Source organism: Gorilla gorilla, chromosome 3 (assembly GCF_029281585.2).
Source record: "Gorilla gorilla gorilla isolate KB3781 chromosome 3, NHGRI_mGorGor1-v2.1_pri, whole genome shotgun sequence".
Classification (NCBI taxonomy): Eukaryota; Metazoa; Chordata; class Mammalia; order Primates; family Hominidae; genus Gorilla; species Gorilla gorilla.
The window spans coordinates 26,166,992-26,191,542 of record NC_073227.2 but is presented as its reverse complement, the minus strand read 5'-3'; the positions used below and the strand labels follow the sequence as shown (position 1 = coordinate 26,191,542).

Sequence of the window (24,551 nt, the reverse complement as noted above, 5' to 3'; positions counted from 1 at the left end):
TTCAGCAGATAAACAACTTCAGCAAAATTTCAGGATACAAAAGCAATGTACAAATATTACTCTCATTCCTATACACCAACAACAGCGAGCCGAGAGCCAAATCAGGAACTCAGTCTCATTCACAGTTGCCACAAAAAGAACAAAATATCCAGGAATACAGCTAAACAGGGAGGTGAAACATCTCTACAATGAGAATTACAAAACACTGCTCAGATAAGTCAGAGATGACAGAAATGAAAGGAAAAACCTTCTTTGCTCATGGATAGGAAGAATCAATATCATTAAAATGACCATTTTCCCCAAAGCAATTTATAGATTCACTGCTATTTCTATCAAACTGTCAATAACATTCTTCACAGAACTAGAAACAACTATTTGTAAATTTGTATTGAACCAAAAAAGAGCCTGAATAGCCAAGGCAATCCTAAGCAAAAAGAACAAAGCTAGAGGCATCACATTACCTGACTTCAAACTATACCACAGGACTACAGTAACTAGAACAACATGGTACTGATACAGAACCAGACATATAGACCATTGGATGGAATAGAGAGCACAGAAATAAGGCCATATACCTACAACTATCTAATCTTCAACAAAGCTAACAAAAACAAGTAATGGGGAAAGGACTTCCTTTTCAATAAATGGTGCTGGGATAACTGGCTAGTCGTGCAGAAAATTGAAACTAGACCCCTTCCTTATACCTTATACAAAAATTAACTCAAGATGGATTAAAGACTTAAATGTAAAACCCAAAACTATAAAAACCCTTGAAGACAACCTAGGCAGTACCATTTAGGACATAGGCATGGGCAAAGATTTCATGACAAAGATGCCAAAAGTAATTGCAATGAAAACAAAAATTGGCAAATGGGAACTAATTAAAGAGCTTCTGCACAGCAAAAGAAGCTATCAACAGAATAAAGAGACAACCTGCAGAATGGGAGAAAATATTTGCAAACTGTGCATCTGACAAAGGTTAATTTCCAGCATCTATAGGGAACTTACTTAAATTTACAAGAAAAAAAATTTCCATTAAAAAGTGGGCAAAGGACATGAACAGACACTTTTCAAAAGAAGGTGTGCATGCAGCCAACAAGTATATGAAAACAAGCTCAATATCACTGATTAATGGAGAAATGCAAATCAAACCACAGTGAGATAACATCTCACACCAGTCAGAATGGCTGTTACTAAAAAGGAAAAAAAATAACATGCTGGCAAGGTTGCAGAGAAAACGGAACACTTACACACTGTTGGTGGGAGGATAAGTTAGTTCAACCATTGTGGAAAGCATTGTGGGCAGTTCCTCAAAGAGCTAAAAGCAGAACTACCATTCATACCAGCAATCCCATTACTGGGTGTATACCCAAAAGAATATAAATTGTTGTATTGTAAAGACACATGCACACATATGTTCATTGTGGCACTATTCACAATAGTAAAGACATGGAATCAACCTAAATGCCCATCGTTGATAGATTGGATAAAGAAAATATCTTGTACACACACACACACACACACACACACACACACACACACACACAGGATGGAATACTATGCAGCCGTGAAAAAGAGCAAGCTCATGTCCTTTGCAGGGACATAAATGGAGCTGGAGACCATCATCCTTAGCAAACTAACACAGGAATAGAAAATCAAATACCACGTATTCTACCATATAAATGATGAGAACACATGGATTCAAAGAGGGGAGCAACAGACATTGGGACCTGCTTGAGGATGGAGGGTGTAAGGAGCAAGAGGATCAGAAAAAATAACTCTTGGGTATTAGGCTTATTACCCAGGTGATGAAATAGTCTACACCAAACCCCTGTGACATCAGTTTGCCTATGTAACAAACCTGCACATGTACCCCTGAACCTAAAATAAAAGTAATAAGAAAAGCCTGGATGACTCTAGCCTATCATCCAGGCTAGAGTGCAGGAGCGTGATCATGGCTTAGCTCACTGCAGCCTCAGCCTTCTGGGTTCAGGTGATCCTCGCACTTCAGCCTCCTGAGTAGCTGGGACTACAGGTGCATGCCACCACCCCCAGCTAATTTTTTTTATAGAGAGAGAGATGAGATTTCACCATGTTTCCCAGACTCAAGCAGTCTGCCCACCTCAGCCTCCCAAAGTGCTGGGATTACAGTCGTGAGCCACCGTGTCTGGCTGAAGGAAATCTGAAAGTAGAGTATTTAAAATATACTGAAACTCAGTAACAATCAGAGAACTGCAAATTAAAATGATAATTTTGTATTCATGTGTTGGACAAATATGAAGTCTGATGATAACTTTTGGTGACCATTTGGGGACAATAGGAACTCAAACATTGCTGATAAGATTGTTAAGATGATTCAGCCATACGATGCAATATTTATTGTAGTAAAGTTTAGAATATTCATACTCTAGGGTTAAGTAATCCCACTTAAAGATTTCTGCTCAGTAGAAACTACCAGTTGGACAGGATAAGCCGTTTATGAAAGGTTCCAGTGCAGCAATGTTTGTAATAACAATAACAACAAAAAGTTATATAGCTTTCAGTAGGGAAATGGGTAACTATGTACTTATACAAATGAACTCTATAGTGTAATTAGTCTTAAAGAACTATGAATTTTGGTCTTTGGAAGGGTTAAGTTATCTAAGTCAGTGGTCCCTAACCTTTTTGGCACCAGGGACCAGTTTTGTGAAAGACAATTTTTCCATGGACGGGGGCATGGTTTTGGGATGAACCTGTTCCCCCTCAGATCATTAGGCATTAGATTCTCATAAGGAGTACACAACCCAGAATACCTCACAAGTACAGTTGACAATAGGGCTCACGCTCCTGTGAGAATCTGATCTAACAAGAGCCACAGCTCAGGAGGTAATGCTCGCTTGCCCGCTGCTCACCTCCTGCTGTGTGGTCCCTTTCCTAACAGGCCACAGACTGGTACTGGTCCATGGCCCTGGGGGTTGGGGACTCCTGCTCTGAATCAACCTTTCTTCTAAAAACAGTGAAAAGTGCTGGATTTTTAAAAAGTTAAAAATGGCTAAGAGTTAAAAAGGCAGTTGAGAATACCCAAGCTAATTTTAGAGATAAGTAGAAAATCAGAGGTAAAAAGCTGCTTAAGCTCGAAGTCTTTGTTAGTACCACGTATTTGTGTTTTCGTGGCTGTTTAAACAAGAGGATCACAATTCTAGGGCAATAGCCTGTCCAGATAGTTCTATGGGAGATTGTCTTTACGTTAAGCTGTGACATCAAAGAGTTATGCTTTAGAATAAAAGCAAGTCGATCTAAATCATCTTGCCTTTCTCCAGTCCCAGAAGGTTGCTTTGGTGATGATCAGAGCGGGACAAGAAAAGTAAAGGTAGAAAAATATCAAATATTGAATTTGCCACAGACCAGCCCTCTAGTAGATCTGTACCCTGAGTCAATCGAGGAACTTCAAGCCATGAAATTAGTTTAAAGCAGGTATGAGTTTCCTATTAGTGTTGTAACGAATACCACAAGTTTAGTGGCACATGACAAATTTAATATCTTATAGTTCTGGAGGTCAGAGATCTGAAATGGGTCTCACTGGGCTAATATCAAACTGTAGGCAGGGCCGTCTTCCTTTATGAAAGCTCTAGGCCAGAATCAAATTTCCTGCGTTTCCCAGCTTTTACAGGCTGCTAGCATTCCATGGCATGAGGTCTTCTTTTATTTCCAAAGCCAGCAGTGGTTGGTTGATTCTTTCTCACAATTTCGTCTCTCTTTTTCTGACTCCTCTGCCTCCTTCCCAATTTAAGGACCCTTGTGATTATGTTGAATCCACCAGGATAATCTTATTTTAAGGTCAGCTGATAAACAACCTTAATTCCATCTGCAGCCTGTTTCCCCCTTGCCATGTAGCATAGTTTGCTCAAGGGTACTGGGTATTAGAACTCTCTGGAGGAGAGCACTTCCATTCTAGGCCTTAGGGAATTTGATCTTTTGAGGGCAAAAGCCAGTAAGTACTGAATTAATTGCATGAAGAAACAGGGCAAGATGAGCAAGAGGCATCAGACTGCAGAAACAGACTTATTCAAGAAAAAGTATTGAAATGATTAGATACCAATTTAATTTTTTAACACTGATTTTAAAATATTTCATATTTAAAGAAATAAATTGTAGACCTAAATATCTGTAAGGTATGGAGAGCTATTAGAAAGTTTTTAAGTTTTCAAAAAGAACAGAATAAAGCTTGTATAAATTGCTGAAATTAACAAGTCAGAGGATGAACGTCCACCTCTGTGCATGAGGAAGTAATAGAGTTTGGACTTATCTTCTCCTGTAGACAGCTAGGAAACTGGACCATATATGCACAGACAGTGGAAAACAGGGACCACAAAACTGGTCCCTGAGAAGAAGGAAACTAATGATTTAGGCCATATGATCATGCCAGCTTTTTTGCCTGTAGGTAATTTGCAGATTATAGCACAGGCAGGGTTGGCCTAAAAAGAGCCCAGTGGGCTTGCTGACTTAAGAAGGCAAAAAACCAAACACCGCATGTTCTCACTCATAGGTGGGAATTGAACAATGAGAACACATGGACACAGGAAGGGGAACATCACACACCGGGGCCTGTTGTGGGGTGGGGGAATAGGGGAGGGATAGCATTAGGAGATATACCTAATGCTAAATGTCGAGTTAATGGGTGCAGCACGCCAACATGGCACATGTATACATATGTAACAAACCTGCAAGTTGTGCACATGTACCCTAAAACTTAAAAGTATAATAATAAAAAATAAAAAATAAAAAAAAGAAGGCAGAGATCTGCCTTTAGTGTATTGTGAGTAGCCGGAATTTATGAGGGCATTGTACCAGAACGGAGAGAGCTGCAGAGAGAAAGAGCTCAAGAAATCAGCATGCAGTGCCCTTGAATCTGGCTGAAAACCAGTTCGTGTGTGTAGGGTGACATCCATAAAACCTGACAAATAACACCTTTGGGAAAGCAGTTTCTGGAAACTATAATGTAAACAATTTTCAGAACTTATACAGGGCTGGCAATCATTATTCAAGTTCCCACCACCCAAAGTGAAAGCAGTCATTGAAGCCAAGAAAGCTAAATTTTTTTTTTTTTTTTTTTGAGACAAGGTCTTGCTCTGTTGCCCAGTCTTGGTGTACAGTGATGTGATCATAGCTCACTTCAGACTCCAATTTCTGGCTCAAGCATTCCTCCACTTCAGCCACCCAATTAGCTGAGACCACAGGTGTGTGCCACCACTCTGGGCCAGTTGTTTAGATGTTTTTGTAGAGAAGGGGTCTTGCTTTGTTAGCCATGCTAGTCTCAAACTCTTGGTCTCAAGTGATCTTCTTAACCTCACCCTCTCAAGTTCTTGGTATTACAGGCATGAGCCACTGTGCCCAGCCCCTTAACAACCTCAAAATGAACCTTAAGTAACTTACCTTCCTGAATAAACGTGGTCTGACTCCCTTTAAAAAATGGGGAACCCAGCACTCACAATGTAAAATTCACAATGTCTGGCATTCAAGCAAAAGTACTAGATACGCAAAAAAGCAGAAAAATACAATTCGTAATTGGGAGAACATCAGTAGAAATAGAACCAGAAATAATTGATGATCGAAATTGCAAAGAAGTATACTAAAACTGCTATTAAAGTTTGCCAAGTTATGTTCAAGGACTAAAAAGGTAACATGAACATAAGAGGGAAATGGAGGATTTAGGGTAGAAACAAATAGTTTGCTGCATCAAATAGATACCAATACAGAAACAAAAAAAAAGATCAGTCATTTCACACCATCCACAAAAAGTAATCAAAATGGGCCACAGACCTAAATGTAAAATTTAAATCTCTATAACTTTTAGGAGAAAGCCTTTGCATCCTTGGGGTAAAGAAAATGATTGTTAGAGCAGAAAAACCACTGTAAAGAAAAAACTGGGTAAATTAATCATCAAAATTAACAACTGTTGTTCTTTGGGAAACACCATTAAGAAAACAAAAATGCAAATGATAGACTAGGAGAAATATTCATAACATATGTTATTAGACAAAGGAATTGTATCCAGAATATATTTTAAAACAAAATAGGAAAGGCTCTTATAATGCTGTAATAAAATGTGTGACAACCCAATTAAAAATTTTGCAAATGATTTGAACAGAGGTATCTGAAGTAAGCCTGTGAAAAGATGGTCAATAGGGAAATACAAATTAAAACCGCGTGGAGACATGAGGACATTAGAATGTTTTCTACAAATCACTGTTTATTATTATTTTTTTTTAGAAGAAAGCAAAAGAAAAACACAACTAACCAAGTGGTGATTGGGATGTGAATCAGCCATGCTAACTTTCATACATGGATGGCAGATGGCAGAAATGTAAAATGATACAATAACTTTGAAAACAGTTTGGTTTCTTAAAAAACTAAATGTAACCCTACTATGTAACCCTACAATTACACTGTTAATTATTTACACAAGAAAAATGAAAATGTATATCCACCAACTTCTGAATAGATTAAAAATTGTAGTATATCTAATATAATGGAATATGCTGAGAAATAAACTGGTGATAACAAGCAACAATACAGAGAAAGCTAAAAATTATTCTATGAGTGAAAAAGACCAGCCCCCACAAAAGAGAGTCTGTTCTGTAAGATTCGATTCTCATGAAAGTCTAGAAAATAGAAACTAATCTGCCATAGAAATCAAAATAGTTCTGCAGATTTAGTGAGCTCAATAATCAAAATAATTCCGCAGATTTAGTGAGCTCAACAAAGAAAACCATGCCAAGACACATAATCATGAAACTGCTGAAAATCAATGGTAAAAAGAAAATCTTAAAAGCAGTCAGAAAAAGGCACATTATGAAGTACAGAGGAACAGAGGAAAGAAAGATTGTAAACTTGCCAGCAACTGTGCAAACCACTAGACAGTGAAAGCACATCTTCAGTGTACCAAAACTGTCAACCTACTACTTTATACTCAAAACAACATTTTTAAAAAAATTGAGACAAATGATTTTGTCTTTTAGGAAAAAATGGTAGCTAGTAGATCTTTAAGCATAGGTCTACAAACACAAAAAAGTGACATTGTGAGTAAATTTAAAAGACTTTCTAATGTTTTAATATATTTAAAATGTTTTTAAGTAAGTTATATATAATGGGATTTGATCCTTATATTACATACTATGTGTTGATTCTTACATTACATACTAAGTGGTAATATAATGTTTTAAAGTAGATGGTGAAAAGCTAAAATGAATATTGTAAACCTTAGGACAAGCCCTAAAAAAACTAGAAGAGGTATGGCTATTAAGTTTATGGTGGCAACAAAATGGAATACTACAAACTTCTTATTTAACTTAAAATAATGTTGTGGAGTGGAGAATGGGGAGGAATGTATAACAGAGGAAATAAATAGCAAATTAGATGGTAGATATAAATCCGACTATTTTAATAAATACATTCAATTTTAATGATCTAAAACAGTGTCCTCAAAAAACAGATATTTTCAGACTGAATAAAAATGCAAGATTCAACTCTGTTGTCCACAAGAAACTCAATTTGAATATAAAGACAGGTTAAAAGTTAAAGAATTGGAAAAAATACATAATGAAAATGCTGCTTATCATAAGAAAGTTGGTGTAGCTGATATAATAGTAGACACAATAGAACAAGGACAAGGAGGAGCATTTTATAATGATGATATCAATTCACAAAGGGGACATAAAAATATGCAATATAAATGTACCCAATAACAGAACATCAAAATTGGCAGAAAAGGAGAAAAGACAGAAAATCATGAGAGATAAAAGACCCAAAGAACATTATCAATCAGCTAAATCTTAATTAACATTTATAGTACATTCCTCCCAGTAACTACAGACACATATTCTTTTCCATGTTACATGGACTATTCACCAGTGTGTATCATATGCTATCCATAAATTCAGTGTCAGGAAATTTACAATGACTGTAATCTTACATGTTTTACAACCACAAAGAATCTTGTACATTTCAATAACAGGCTGGGCCCAGTGGCTCACGTCTGTAATCCCAGCACTTTGGGAGGCTGAGATGGATGGATCACCTGAGGTCAGGAGTTTGAGACCAGCCTGGCCAACATGGTGAAACCTCATCTCTACTAAAAATACAAAAATAGCCGGGCGTGATGGTGTGTGCCTTTAGTCCTAGCTCCTCAGGAGGCTGAGGCAGGAGAATTCGCATGTACCCAGGAGGTGGAGGTTGCAATGAGCCGAGATCACGCCACTGCACTCCAGCCTGAGTGACAGAGCAAGACTCTGTCTCAAAAAAAAAAAAAAAAAAAAAAAAAAAAAAAAAAAAAGAATTCAGCAAAGAGAAAGATTTCTGAATAATACCTAAATATTTGAAATTAAGCAACACGTTTATATCCTATGTGTAAAATAAGACATCATAAGGGAAATTATAAACAATTTGAACTAAATGAAAATAAAGAGTATATCACAGTTTATGGGATAGAGCTATTGTAGTGAATAGAGGGGAATTTATAGCTTTAAATGCTTTTATTGGAAAAGAACAAAGGTCTCAAATCAGTGATCTAGGCTTCCACCTTAAAAACTTAGAAAAATAAGTTTCAGTGAAAATAAAAAATAATTAGAAGGATATAAAGAGGAAAGGGCAGAAATGAAAAACATAGAAAATGAGTGATCAAGAAAGAAAATAATTGAAACCAAAAATTGATCTTTTGTAAAAAGATCAATAAAATTACTCAATTTTTAGTCAAGTAATCAGTGAAAAAGGAGAGACGATACCTAAACTGATACCAGGAATGAAAGAGGGACACAACTACAGATTCTTCAGATGGTAAAAGGTATTAAAAGAATCTTTTGAGCAACTTTTTGCCAATAAGTGCTGTAATTTATACAAATTACCAAAACTGAATTAATAAGAAATCGATAGCCTAAATAGTTTTTTACTGATTTTTAAAAACTGGGCTTATGATTAAAATTTTACCACAAAGAGAGCTCCAAGTCTGACTAATAATTAATAAATATTATGATACACAAACTCAAAAAAGTTTGGATCATTTCCCAGTTTGCTTTATGAGGCCAGCATTACTCTGTTACCAAAACCAAATAAAACCATTACAGGAGAAAAGATGCTTTGGAATGGGCTTTGGGATGTTCCAGGTGATTACTCAGAAGGACACAAGGGTACCATTTGAGTTGATGGAAATAGTTTCTGTCTTGGTTGTGTTCTTGGCAAAATGAAAGTATGGATTTTCAGAAGTTACCGAACTTTATTTTTAAAATGGATACCTTGTATGAAAATTATACCTCAATAAAGTTGACTTTTTTTAAACAAAAAGATGTATTTGTCAGCAGATTGAACCATAAGAATTTCATGAAGTGGAATAGATAGTAGAAGAAATTAACTAAAATGCAGTTAAGAAAGCTAAAGAGACATAAAATGCGGAAGAGAGATAGTAGCATGAAGACTATAATGAGACCAACTAATACACTTTTGATCAGTCTTAGGAACTATGTTATCAGCAACAGTTGCTCACAAGTGCAGTAATATTTCTGAAGCACCTTGATGACAGAAAAATAGAGTATCTTCTACTCTAAAATAGAATAACCCTTCTATAGAAGGATTTGGGCTTAATCTGTCTGAGTCTCTACCCAGTATGATAGCTTGCTCGAGTAGTAGGTAGTTCATTCACTTTTTTACCAGGAAATTTCTACTCATGGGAACTAGTACTGTCATTTCACAAAAGATTTTATTTCATTACATATTTACCAAGTATCATGATAGCTACCTTACTTTGTGAAATCTAAGACATTATTAGTTGTAGGATGCATCAGTAGTTCATGTTTTATTAAATGAAAAACTGTGGCTAGTTTTTTTACTATGACAGTAGATTCTAAGATGAGTCTTGATTTTGGAGATGTTAATGTTTTTCAAAAGCATCTTATAACTTATGAAATATTTCTATAGAAGTATTAATAATGTTTTACATTTTAGGAATACCACTGAGAAAATCTACTTTTTCTTTGATTTATAGGGTCTGTCATGCCATGTTTAGTTTTTTCCTCCCAAATCCACACACAGCTTACATTACTTCCTTTTCTTAGCTTCTCAATTATTTTGTCATCAGGATCATATTTTTTTTTGGATGTCTGTAGTTGATTGTTGCTTAAAATTAAATATGTTACAGACTTCAGAGTTGAAAATTGTAAAATCTTAAAACTAGTATGTCCAGAAAGTGGAATACTTAGGAAATTAATAAACTAGGGTTTTGTTAACTTGGTAAGATTTTCAGTAATTTTTTTTACCCAAAATTTAGGGCAGTCTGTAGCAGTGACCAAATTGTTGTGTTTTGATTTTTACAAGTAGGTTTAAATTTTATACATCATATGTTTAACAGAAAGATTTCTCCCTATTGACCCTCATTTACTCATTCTTGTAATTGATGTTAAAGATGCTATTTTTCATATTTACTTTTTTAAAACAAACATAAACAATTATGTGTCTTCTAATTATTCTTCCCCTCTCTGCAAGATTATTACATACAAAATCTGCCCATAATATTTTACCCAGGAATACTTATAAATGATAAAGTTGTTTAGTTGTTTTAGTAGTGAATATTTCCATTTTGATATTTTAATTTCTTTACAGTCATGTAATTTCTGGTAGTCATTGTGTGACTGTTATGTTGTATATTGCCTACTTCAGCTTAATGCAGCTAGAGGAAAAATATTTATGGTATGTTAAATTAATTTGCTGATTGATACAGAGTTTATGACTTTAAATTGTAAAATGTAACTTTTCTAGTAGTTAATATACTTTTCTCTCTCTAAAAACACAGGTTTTGAGAGTATTTTAGAAGGGCTTTATGGACCACGGCTACGAAGAGACCTCAGTTTATTTGAAGGTAATTTTTAAAATTTTATTTAAAAGTTGTCATTTCCAATCCTATTTAACAAATGAAAAATTGTTGTTCTATACTAACTTTATATTAAACATGAATTTATGATCCCATTTAATTAGAAAATATTTTAAAATTAATAAAGTAATCCAGATATTTTTATTACATACCATATTTTTAAAAAATTTTATATACTAAATCAAAATAGAAAATAAAGCTTGTTTGGGGGTCAATGGTGTAATTTAATTTTTGTTGTTTTATTGATTCCATGCCCTAACTTACTCTTAAATAAGATTTAAATAAATAAATGTTAATTAAATTGAGTTAGGTAATTGCTTAATCAAATTATTAAACTTTAATTGAATTATTTAATTGATTCAATTTAAGTAAATGTTCAATTGAATAATTGCCTTCTAAAAAGCTATCACCCATTTTTACTTTTGTTTGTTCTTTTAATATTTGTCTTAGTGAAACACGTGAATATTGGGAAGGAAGAAACAATGGCTAAGTGAACTAATATATTGACTTCCTTTTATTTGTTTTTGTTAGGACATCTCTTTCTAATATCTGAAGAGCTAGAGTTGTAAAACATTTTTTAAATGAGGAATTTATAGAAAATATTGAGTAGAAGTCAGGAGATTAATTTTTTCTAGTTTTACTGAGTTTGGCAGTCACCTTAGTCACCTAAACCTGTAAGGTCAACATATTTCTAACCTATAAACTTGGCTCTTCACTGGCATAGTTTTCAAAATTAAGTAGAGCCTTTTTTGCTATTGTTCAAAGGAGAAGTGTCCTTGGTAGTGGTATTGTAGCAATGATGCTAATATTTGATCAATTAAAAAAATTTTTTTAACTTAACATGATACATTTCTTATTAGGCATGACCTGCTTTGATTTTTTTTCAACTATCATATCCAAGGGATATTACTAAGTAGTAACTTAAAAGATTTTCTTAATTTCTTAATATAAATTTTAAATATTGAGTACAATTTATTATTTTAGGATGTGTTCCCAAAGTGTTACATCCTGCTTATAAATTTTTTGTTTAATCACCATTATATTTTATACAGTTTAGGCCAAAGAACAAGTTTACTATCAGATTGAAAGTAATTTATTTTTAATGATAAAATCTAATGCTTTTAAAGTATTGTTGGGAAAAGGATTTTTTGTGTATTAATGCCATTTTGAGCTCCTAAGTATTACTAGTACAGCCATTCTAAAAGAAGCAGTTTTATCAATAAATATTCAAACCCAAAAAAAACACATAACTACACTGTATTTTTAGGTATCACAAGAAAATAATCAAATAAGTATGCAAAAGATGTATTCTGTATAAGGCTGCTCATTATAGGTCATTCGAAGCTGTTTTCTAGTTTTTTTTTTTGCTATTATGTATTTAAAAAGGGGCTATTTAATATTTTATATTTATAATTCAGATATATGCAGATATTAACAGGTTGTTGAGTTTATTAATGACGTGGAAGAATTGTTAGACTGAAGAAAAGCAAGTGCAGTGTATATATACTGTATATTGACTCATTCTATTTTTGTAAACAAAACAAAAACAAGAAAAGTATGTATATTTGGGACTAGAAAGAAAAGACACCAAAATGTTTGTCGTGGTTATATTTGAAATATGGATTATGGATAGTTATGGTTTCCTTTTATATATGTGGCTTTTTCCAAAATCAAACATGTGTTATATAATTTTTAAAATATGAAAATTATGAAACTTTTAAATAGCACACTTTGTATTTTTCTTACTGAAACTCTTACCAGTATTGGAGGTCTATGGCTGACTAAATTAAGAGCATTATCTATTTTTACCAACAATTAGTTTTTCCAGTCATTTTGATCATATTATATGTGTAATGCTAGTGTGGAATATCAGATGAACTTTATCCAATATTATAAATTACAGAACCATAAAGGAAATAGAATTTTATTTGGGTTCTCATATGTATAAACACTTTCTTTGACATACAACCTGTGTTTTCTTAAACTGTCCTTGGGATGGGAATGGGATCTTGTAAGAATATAGGAACATAGCATGTTTTCAGTCTTTCCCATGAGGTTTTTAGAGAACTTGTGGGTTATCTTAAATGTATTGCAACAGCTTTAAGGCCTTTGAGGTTCTCAAACCTTGAAGATAAGGATATGGCGTTAAACCTTGTATTCGTAGCAACTAGTCAGTGCTCAAAAGTGCCTTTATTGCCCATTGAAGCCCTTGGGCTCCTGGCTGCTGTCTGGCAATGTAGGTTGCAGGTTTGCAGCTGTTATGTTCTATTTCTCATGATACAGGCAGCGTGGAACTCGGATTGCCACTCCAAGAAATACTACCTTGTGTATTCAGAGTTTTATATTTTACATTATATTGTTTGTTATTTATTATAGCCTTCTCTTCCAAAGGCTCTAGCTCAGATACTCTTGGAAGCTTTTGATCTGTGATGTAATTGCAATACCACATAAACAGGTTAGCTGTTTTATAGCTTGCTTGGAAATGTAGAGCACAAGGAGAGAACATTTTTGTAGATGTATCTGAAATGTTATAGTACAATTCATTTACAAAATGAGTAGTGTTGGTTTAGATTTTCTGCTTTGGTTTTTGATTGAGCTATTTCTGGATCTTCTATCTGGTCAGTTTTATGTGCTGTTGTTACTTTCCACCGTACTATGGTACTTTCCATTCTACTGAGACACAAAGTATCTCTAAGGATCCTTCTCTCTTTTGTATAAATACATGTTTTAAGTTAAGGAAGTGATAGTGGTGATAGAAGTTTTCTGCTCATCTTTGTTAATGTTGAGCAGGGTAATTCAGTTTTGAATCACAAAGCTGAAAGTACATACGAAAGATATCCCAGCAATATATTACCAGTCAGATGGAATGATAGCCATACACAACACGACTTTAAGGGGGAGACTCCAAAATGTACCCATTCCAGTGTTTTATTATTCTTATGGCTTAAGAGAGCTTTTTTTTCTGAAATCTCTTAATTTTAATCATTTCTTATTTTAACATAGTTTTGCACTGAATTAAGTATTTTTATCTGAAATATTTAAGCAATGCTAATTTTAGTTTAACCAGTTTTTCTACTGAGTTTACGAATGAACAAAGAAAAAATCTAAAGAATCAAGAATTTAACCCATGCTTGATGTTTCTTCAGCCATCCTTCAGGATAATATAATTCTTGTATATTCTTGTATATTATCCTGAATTCTTTTTAGTTATGAAATTAAATGCGTATTATATACATTTAAGTTAATTATACTTTTAGTTTGCAAACCTACTGTTTTCTCTTGAAAAATATATTCTAAAGTTCATCCTACTACCTTAAAAATCAACTTTGGCACAGCATTTTAAAGGTAAAGACTTTTTATCTTACACGCTAGTGTTTTGAGAGGTTTACATTTTAATTTTTGAATTTAATTCGCAACCACCTCCAGATTGAGTGGTTTTGAAAGAAACTTTTGAGTGCTGCTTATTTTTAATTTGTTAGAAACAAAATCTTCTTTAGTCTGTCTTATGACTGTCCTTATGAAGAAAGCATAACTATTCTCTCTTTTTGGAGTGAGGTCTCCAAGAAGTCACGAACTTCACACATTTGTGTACTTTTTAAAAGAGTTCCCAGTACTCTATGCCTGTCTTGCTCCTCCATCTACCCTAACTGCACTTCTGGTGTCATAGGACTTTTTAATCAAAAACTACTCATTTCCTACCTTAGTTAATCTTTTATGTCTTATTGGTAGGCCAGTTTCTTTCATCTGGTTGGGGCCATCTGATTTTATATACCTGACTATGTATATTTACAAAAATATGAATAGATTGTATGTGGCATGAACCTCAGTGCATTAGGCGTGTAGAAACTGATAAATGCTTACTGTTTTTTCTCTAGGTGTGGCAACATATCAAAGGCATTATTTGTATCAGAGATTTGCAGGTTACAGCATGTGGGCTAAATCCAGCTTGTTGACTGTTTTTGAATGGCTTATGAACTAAAAATGGTTCTTACATTTTTTAATGGTTAAAAAAGTTAACATTTCATGAAAATTATATGAAGTTCAAATTTAATTTTTCAGTTAATAAAGTTTTATTGGACATAGTCTCACTCATTCCTTGACTATGGCTGCTTTTATACTATAATGATGGAATTAGGTAGTCGTGAAGAGACTGTATGGCTTGCAAAACCTAAAATATTTACTATTTGGCTGTTTATGGAAAAGGTTTGCTGACCCCTGACTTATAATACTGACTGAAATTTAATATACTTGGCTTAATATCATGTTTTCTACCTGTTAACACTATGATGGAGACAACAAAACTACTTTTTAATAACATTTGTTTAATGAAATATATTGAATGCTTATTTTGTCTTAGATGCTGTGATTAGCAATAAGGAATAAAAGGTGCATAAGTAAGTTCTCTTCTTACTAGGAACTCATGGCCTAGTATTTACTCAGAAGTTGGTAGTTTTGTAATATGAATTGATGATTATTTATATTATACAATTAAAGCCAGAGAATCTAATGTTATTTTTAGTTACAAATTATATTAGCTCTTATCACATATGTATGTTTAAGTTGGTGCAAATGTAATTGTGATTTTTGCCATTACTTTTAATGTTAAAAAGTAATGTCGTTAAAAAGTAATGTCAATAAAAAGTAATGGCAAATGGCCGGGTGCAGTGCCTCACGCCTATAATCTCAGCATTTTGGGAGGCCGAGGCAGGCAGATCACTTGAGGTCAGGAGCTTGAGACCGGCCTGGCCAACATGGTGAAACCCCATCTCTACTAAAAATACAAAAATTAGCCAGGTGTAATGGTGGGCACCTGTAATCCCAGCTGCTCAGGAGGCTGAGGCAGGAGAATTGCTTGAACCTGGGAGGCAGAGGTTGCAGTGAGCCGAGATTGTGTCACTGCCCTCCAGCCTGGGCGACAGAGTGGAACTCCATCTCAAAAAAAAAAGAAAAGAAAAGAAAAAAAAAGTAATGGCAAATGGCAATTAAAACTAAAGGCAGAAACTGCAATTACCTTTGCACCAACCTGATATTTGATACATACTTATCTGAAGTAAAGACTTACCTGAGTATATTCATCATAATGCTTGTAATACAAAGACTGGAGAAACAGGCTAAATATTCAGTAATAGAATTTGGCTGAGTAAATTGTAGTGCATCTTTTTGATGGACTATACTTAACCAAAAATTACTTTGAGTATAGGAAATATTTGTGGTAAATAAGCATAAAGGTATAATATGATTTTAATTTTTTAAACTAAAATATTTTAGAGCAATTTTAAATTTACAGAAAAAATTGAGTAGAAAGTACAGAGAGTTTCCATGTACTCTCTTTCCTCTGCCTTCAAGTCCCTGTATATTAGCATATTTTATTGAACCCAATTGATAAATTATTATTAACAAAATTCCACAGTTTACATTAGGGTCACTCTATGTGTTGTGCAGTTTTTTGGGTTTTGCCAAATGCATAGTGTCATTGATCCATCATTATAGTATCAGACACAGTGCATATCACTGCCAAAAACCATCTCCTAAACTCTACCTAGTCATACCTTCCACTTCCCCAAACCTGTGGCAAACACTAATCTTTTTATGGTCTCTAAAGTTTTGTCTTTTTTAGAATGTCATATAGTTGGAATCATACAGTATGTAGCTTCTAAAGATTTGCTTCTTTCACTTAGAAATGTGCATTTAAGGGTCCTCTATTACTTTTCATGTCTGTTTATTGATGAATAATATTGCGTTGTATAGATGTACCCACAGTTTGCTTATTCATTCACCTATTGAAACACATCTTGCTCACTTTCAAAATTTGGCTATTAAGAATAAGACTGCTATAAACACTCACAGGCAAATTTTTTTGTGGACAAATTTTTTCAACTCATTTGGGTAAATATTTAGGAGCATCATTGATAGACTATGTTTAGTTTTGTAAGAAGCTGTAAGGGTATCTTCAGTGGTAGCTGTACCATTTCGCATTCCCACCAGCAATGGATGAAAGTTCCTGTTGCTGCACATCCTCACCAATATTTGATGTCAGTGTTTTGGATTTTAACCATTCTAACAGGTATCTAGTGGTATTTCATTGCCTTAATTTGTAGTTCCCTAATGACATGATATTCAGCATCTTTTCATATGCTTAGTTGCCACTATGTATCTTCTTGGGTGAGATATCTATTCAGACAGAGTTTGATATTTGGACAATGATGGATTCGTAGAGTAAGTGAAGACATATTTCCCCTGCTGCTGTTTTTAGAGACAGATTGTATGGAAATCATCTGGGTTGGTGCTTTCTGTTTCAGAAGGTTTTTAATTATTAATTTCTTTAATAGATACAGGGCTGTTGAGGTTATCTATCTTACCTTGTGTGAGATTTGGTAGTTTGTGTCTTCTGAGGAATTGGTCCATTTTATTTAAAGTTATCAAATTTGTGAGCATGATGTTCATAATATTCCTTTATTATCCTTATAATGCCCATAGGATCATTGGTGATGGCCAGTCTTTCATTTCTAATATTAAAATTTTGTGCTTTCCCTTTTTTTCTTGATTGGCTAGCCAGATTTGGCTGGAGGTTTATTTTACTGATTTTTTTCCCCAATGAACCAGCTGATCCTAGTTTTTTAAGCGGCATAAAATATAAACTAGAAGAATCTATAACAAAATGTTAATCATTGTCTACGGATGATGGGATTATGAATTTTTCTTTTCTCCTTTGTACTTTTCAATATAGTTAATACATAATTTCATAATGAAAAATCAGTTTTTAGTTGTATTGCCTGTTGATTAGTATCTTTCCCTCAGACCAATACAGTTATAACCAGTGTTTCATGATCTTCATGAAAAATCTAGCTCAGTATTCTTCTTTTTCATTTTTCACTGAACTTTGTCTTTGGAAACGCTAAATTTACAGCCTATGGATTGAAGGGACCAAAAAGCATTAAAACACTCAAAAATTATTTATTAATAATGAGGTTATTTAGAAGGAAATAAAAATTACATCTGTTGAGGTGTTTCACACATGCTTTAATTTTTACTACAGCTTTAACATGCAATTATTATTCTTTTTCAAACAAAGAATCTGAAACTCAAGTTAACTTGCCTGACTGAGGCCACATGAGTATGTGGAAAAGCCACAAAAAGTTCAGTACTAGGGTTCTCCTATTTCAAAATCTGGATTAGGTAAAATGATTCAAGCCAGATTTTAACTATAAGAGTATATATCCATGGTGGAAAGGTTGATCTTTGTCATTCATTGACTATTAGTTTTAATTATGACGTTACCTTTTACTAATGAAGCTATTTCTATAAGATATATAATTTAACCTTTTTTGAGTTTATGCATTACAGTTTCAAAAAGAGAGATAACATCTTTTAGAGATGAGTATCTTATTCGTTGTTTGAGAGATTAAAATGAATGTTTTATTTCAGCATTTATTTAGTTTTTAATGACATGAAAGATAACCTGGGGAGAGTGAAAATCTGGCCTAGAGTTGATTTTTCAAAAGCTATTTTTCCATATAGAAAAATGTATCCCACCAAACATCATTTGTTTGGTTTAAAATAAAAAGTTAATATAGAAAGAGTGATTAAATATTTGTAAGTAAAGCTATAAAGCTATACATTTTGAATTCAGAAAAATGTAATGGTCTTTATATTCAATTGATTATTCATTGCCATTTATTTGACTGTGTAAGCATTTGTTGTAATTAACATTTTCTTGAAGAACTCCTAAAACATCTAAAATAAGTGACAATCTTAGGATGCCTTGATATTATCTTACAACTGGCAATTGTCTTAATCTAAAATTGTTGGCCCTTGATTGAGGATATTTATCACTGAAACTTTATGAAACCATACAGCTATTTTTTAAAAATACCCCTTCCCGAAGCCTACAAGCTATTTTCCAAAAATTCTTTAATGAGACACTGATTTAAAAAAAAAAAAAAAAAGGGCAGTAAGATTTCCTTGACCTGTCAGAATTATGTTACGCTTGGCATATGAATCATGTTTTTGGCACAACAGTTCCAAAACAACTCCAAAATCTTTTGCACACTTATGGGTGATCTGGTTCAGCTGGACTTCAGGCTGTGAGTGGGGAATAACATCTTCACATGAGCTTTAGGTCCCAAGTTCCTCTTACGTTGTATGGTGATTCTGTCCTAGTGAGGGGGTGAAAGTTTGAAACCTACGTAAGCCTACATAGCTACAGTTCTATAGGAGCTGGGTTTTTAATTATATAGAATGTTGAAACTTTTTGATTTGTCAGGTTTTACAGAAAGTGACCAGTTTTCTTAATTAAAATTTAATTAAAATCTTTCTGCAAACTGACCTTATTAAATCACATACAATCATATAGGATTAAAAAATAATGACTGGTAATTCTGTCTTGTTTATAACTGGCTTTTGTATGGTGCTTCATAGTTTATAAAGTATTTTTACATTTTTTCATTTAATCCATAAATAAGTTAGATGATGTGATCCTTACTCACATACAAGGTAATTAAAACAACTTTGTGGCTTGAAAAGCTTAAAGTAGTAATTGAGATTCCACCCCACATTTTCAGAAACTTCAAATCTAGTTATCTTTCCATTACCCTACACCGCATCTTAATTTCCATTCCCTGCTCTGTGCAAGTTAATGTAGATATTAGTAATACATTTGTGTACTACTGCAGAAATTAAAGGGAGTTGTTATTATGTTCTTTATATTCCAACATATTATCTTCTTTTCTGATCAGTGTTTCTGAGTTGATTTAGGGGAGTCCTAGCTACTGATCCTAACTAGTATTTATTCATTAGCATTCCAAAAAAAGAAAAACTTTATTTTCTGTGCATTTTAGCAGAGACGTGTATTCAACTTCATTATGTATTTCAAAAGTATGAAAATTGCAGTGATAGACCAGTGTTTTTCAAATCAGTCACAGTATAGCTGCCTTAGATGATAATGGTTTTTATGTTTGAGGTTCTGCATATGAATTTATTTGGGAATAGAAATTGGGGAGAGTTTCTGCTGCAAGGGTTAAGTTTTAAAATCATGTCTATGCCAGATATATTTAGGATGACAATATTATTATGCCTTCATAAAATTCAGTAGGAACTATTTTAGTTTTCCAGAAATTCTCTAATATATTACGACAGTTGGATTATAAGGAATATTCTTCTGGAAAAAAAAATCTATGTTTTATATTAAATAATATACCTTATTTGTTTACCTGATTTTTACTCTTAATTCTTGCAACAAAGCCTTTAAACAATTTAATAAAAATCTGTTCTGACTTTTGAGCTATAGACTTTTACTTGTTTTCTTGGGCATCATTCCATTTTCTGAAATCTGTGGGCTTTTCTAGTGCTCTCTTCTATTTCTCTATTTTATGTTGTCTTTCATGGTGTGCAAAGTTTATTTCCTCCAGATATCTCCCCCTTTGTTCTGATTCCTTTCATAGCAAAAATAAAATTAAAGCACAATGATAAGTTGAATCTTTCAGAAAGTTAGATGATATTTAAAACCCTATTGTTGGAAAATTGTTAATTTATAACCAGCTCATTGTTCTTGCTATTTTGTCCCATAATAGTGCAGATTACTCTCCTTACAGCCTTCTCTGTTTATTTCTAGATGTTGTGAGTTTAATTTTAAAGTTAGTTCTTCTCCCATTACTGTTAGTTTTTTAAAAATTATTATTATGTGAGCCATTGCTGTGGAGAGTGGTAATTTTATTTGTTTTAATAAAGTTAGTATATTTAATGAATTTTTTCCCTCTTTTAAAGACTGTGAACCAGAAGAGCTGACTGACTGGTCTATGGATGAAAAATGTTCATTTTGTAACCTACAGAGAGAAGCAGTCAGTGTAAGTTTTAGTGCTATGAAATTATCTTTAAACTAATGCACAATTGTAACACAGTTTTTTTTTTATCTTAATTTGTTTTGAAAATTTGTGACTCACAGTGGAAGTTTAAGTATTTGATTTTGGTAAACGAAAATAATATTTTAAAGTCATATTAGAAATCTAACATTTAGCTTAACTTGCAGGTGAAAATCCTAGAAAACTCATTTTTTTTTTTTTACTTATTTATTTCACATTTCTTTCTTACTCTTACTTACCCTGACTCATTAAGTTTAGTTCAGGTCTATTTTGTATTTAGGTATAGAGGGTTGAGCTTGAAGGCCTACTTTGGTCTGAGACCACCCTACAATCTGATTTCTTAGAAATTAATAGTAGGGGAATAATGTGCTGTTTTAGCCTTTCACTTACTCTTGAAGTCTTTTGGATATCATAATTATCTTCTGTGTAAATGATGAAATATGTAAGTGTCTACTGTATACGGGGCATAAACTATGCAACCAGCATCTTCTTGTGTGGTGGGAAATTCTGATTTCTTTTCTACTGTTGTGAGAAGGGCTGAGAAGAATTGAAAACTTGAGAACCTGTACCAATTTTGGTCAGATTAGTGGGTAAACACATCTGCTTTGTTGTTAAAACTCTCCGATAGGATTATATTACTGGCATGCCAATATAGTGAATTTATTCACCAGTATGTTTCATATGCTCTTTTTTTTTTTTGACTGTAGTTTTGCTTAGGAATAAGGTTATTTTGACTGTCTATCAGAGCTATTTCTTTTTTCCTGACTCATTCTGAATTTTATGTTCCCTCTATCTAATTTGATACAATTTAAAGAGTAGAACAAATGGGCATTTAGAGCATTAATTTTTTGTCATTTTTAATGGAATTCCATGTTTGAATTAAAAAATAATTCTGTATGTTGTTGTTTTCTTATACTTTTAGGATTGTATACCATCTCTTGATTCTTCACAGTCAACACCAACAGAGGAGCTATCATCTCAGGGCCAGTCCAACACTGATAAGATTGAATGCCAAGCAGAAAATTACCTAAATGCACTCTTTCGAAAGAAAGGTAATATTGGTATGCTTTGTCATTTAAAATTTGCAATAGAGATGTAAAATGCTGGAATTTTTTTACACAAAAGTTTTTTATATGTCAGTCTCTCTACTTCACTCTTTATTGTTTCTTTATTCTTAATTTTTCTTTATATTTTTAGGGACAGTAGGAGTCTCAATCATTCTAGTACTAGTCTTGTATTAGGCATTCCTGTTCAGCATTCTATTTTCAAGTATCTCTCTGACTTTATCACACATTTTCCTCATCTATTATAGGCACCTTTAAAAATTTTTCTTACGCTTCTGGTCTTCCTTATTGTATTGCTGTCTTGAACACTTCAAAATTTGTTTGATGTTCAGTAAGTTACAGATATATAATATTATATTGCAAAGCTATGCCTGATAATGTAATAGTGAAATCACTTATCAGCTTGGTTGGAGTATATTTGCTGACTTTCTATTTCAATATTTATTTGGTAACTTGAATTTGCTTAGTAGACATTAAAAAAATCAGTGTTCTTTTTCATTTCTTGTCTCTCCAAACTACTCAAACCAAATAGCTTTTGTTTTACTTGTTCCCTTACTTTACACTCATGTATCAAGCAGAAGTAGTTTTTATATTTTAGTTACTTGGGAGAATTAGAGAAATGTAGGACCTTTCATTTTTGTTCTTGGCTGTTCCCACAGTAATAGAGTGTCTTATTTTTACCACCTGGACCTTTGGATTAAGTTATGGTGCATGTTTAGGTTGGGGGATTATTGTCTCTCTCAACTATGAGATTAAGAAAACATTACCATATTGTCATCATCTACTTGTTGACCCTATTTTACTCCTCTTTGGAATGAGATATCACTAGATATTTTTCTACTAAATTGATAACTTTCATGTTTAAATCAATAATGTTTAAAATAGTACTTGACTGTGATACAAGAGTCTTTTGTTTAGTTTTAAGTGTTCTAAGTTCTTTTATATGTTGGAATATGGAAATCCTCTTATTAGAAGAGTCGTTAATATAATTTAAAGGCCTAAAATTAAGAACTATAATTTTTAAGAGCAAGAGACTGAAAATCTTTTCCTTTGTGTTACTGTTGAGAAATCTGCCTTATCTTTAAAAATCAAATCTTTTTTTCAAAATTTTTAGTACAGTGTTAAAAATGTTTTACGGCCAGGTACAGTGGCACGTACCTATAGTCCCAGCTAACAGGTGGGCTGAGGTGGGAGAATTGCTTCAGCCCAGTTGTTCAAGGCCAGACTGGGCAACAAGACCCCATCTCTTTAAAACAATAATTTTACATACTTTCTTTAAGGATTTTGTAACATTAATTTAGAAAATTTTATTCTGTTAGTATTCACTTACAGGAAGAATTATGTTATCAGACTTAGGGACAGTAAGAGTCTCAATCCTACTGTCAATTGTATCACTAAGAGAACTGGAAGAAATATACACATTTACACACATGCACACAGTAAGTTTCATTTACCTTGGAAGTCATTACTCAGTCTCTTTTTCCTTTGAGTCATTTGTAATGGTAATAACTAGAATTATCAATAATAATAGCCTTTAATTTTTGATATTATGGAGTTAGCCTATGCTCCATTGCCCTATTAAGAGTAATCAGTAAAAACTTGGTACTATTTCAGCTGATTCAAGCATCTGGGTCTCCAAGAGGTCTCCTACCAATGGTTGGGTGAGTGTTCTTGGATATTTAGTGACCTCTCCATTTCTGGATTTCTTCAACATCTTTTGAAAGATTGCAGAGTTTTTAAATTAAAGATTCTTCTTAGTGTTTTTGCTTTATTTTAGGCCTTTGTTAATTTCTTTATTTGTAGTTCATCACTTTCCAGATTTAATTAAACATAAAAGTTTTTCTGCTTGTTTACTTAGGCTTTTTAAATTTGCTTTCAATAAAATCATTTTAGAGATTTCCAAATGGTCTGACCAAGTTGGGGCTAGAAGATAATAACAATATCTTTTAAATGGTCTTAACTCCTTTGTTAGTTTGCCATTTGAGTTCTACTATTAACTCTACTTTGAAGTAAAAGGCAAGAAATATTATTTTAAAGACAGGAAATACTTCTGAGTCTTTGGAGTAGCATTATGACGTGTTGTTAAAACATCTTTTTAGTGCAGATTTTTTTTTCTCTGAAAATATCCCAAGTGCAATCATTTTTAGGGATCCTCGATATGGATGGCATTAGTATTCCTGGTTCTTTAAATCTTTTGCTTAGTTTGAGGAACATGTGCATGTTGATCATCTTGCTAAAACACAAAGAAATCTTCTAATATCCTTATGGTAACTAATTTATTGTCTTTCCCAACTTATGCTTTTTGAGATGGTGCTAATGATAAATATAAGCTATTACTATTGAGAATATCACTACCTGGGATAATGATGATGATTGATATCATCAGTTGTGATTGAGCACTAAACCTTTTTTATGCTCTATCTCATTTAATGCCAAAACAATATTAAGAGGGTAAGTACTGTTTAACAGGTAGGAACTGTGAAGCTCAGAGAAGTTAAATACCATGATTTTTAGCTCTGTGTGCTGAACATTTGAGCCGTCCAGAAGAAGTTCAAAAAATGAACAGTGTTCTGTGTGAGGAGCACCTAGACTCTTAAGTACTAAGTAGAAAACACTTCCCATTCTCCACTAGTTAGCAGACTAGGATTAGAATTATTTTATTTGAATTAAGCAGACTAGAGAGGAACTATGGGGAATACTCTATATTTCTTATAGGTTTCTATTTTTTCTTCATGT

At 33.2% G+C, this 24,551-nt stretch overlaps 1 protein-coding gene across 10 annotated transcripts in view; it reads left to right on the top strand.

Moving 5' to 3' along the window:
- Positions 1 to 24,551, top strand: part of LCORL (ligand dependent nuclear receptor corepressor like) — a 181,363-nt gene that overhangs the window by 38,552 nt on the left and 118,260 nt on the right. For 9 of the 10 annotated variants that reach the window (XM_031009945.3, XM_031009942.3, XM_055385459.2 and 6 more), the window contains exons 2-4: positions 10,817 to 10,882; positions 20,657 to 20,736; positions 21,674 to 21,803. In XM_031009945.3, the coding sequence (XP_030865805.2) occupies positions 10,817 to 10,882; positions 20,657 to 20,736; positions 21,674 to 21,803 (276 nt within the window). Of the gene's footprint in view, positions 1 to 10,816; positions 10,883 to 20,656; positions 20,737 to 21,673; positions 21,804 to 23,429; positions 23,477 to 24,551 lie in introns of all 10 variants that reach the window. The other variant, XM_055385462.2, reaches the window with a different exon arrangement.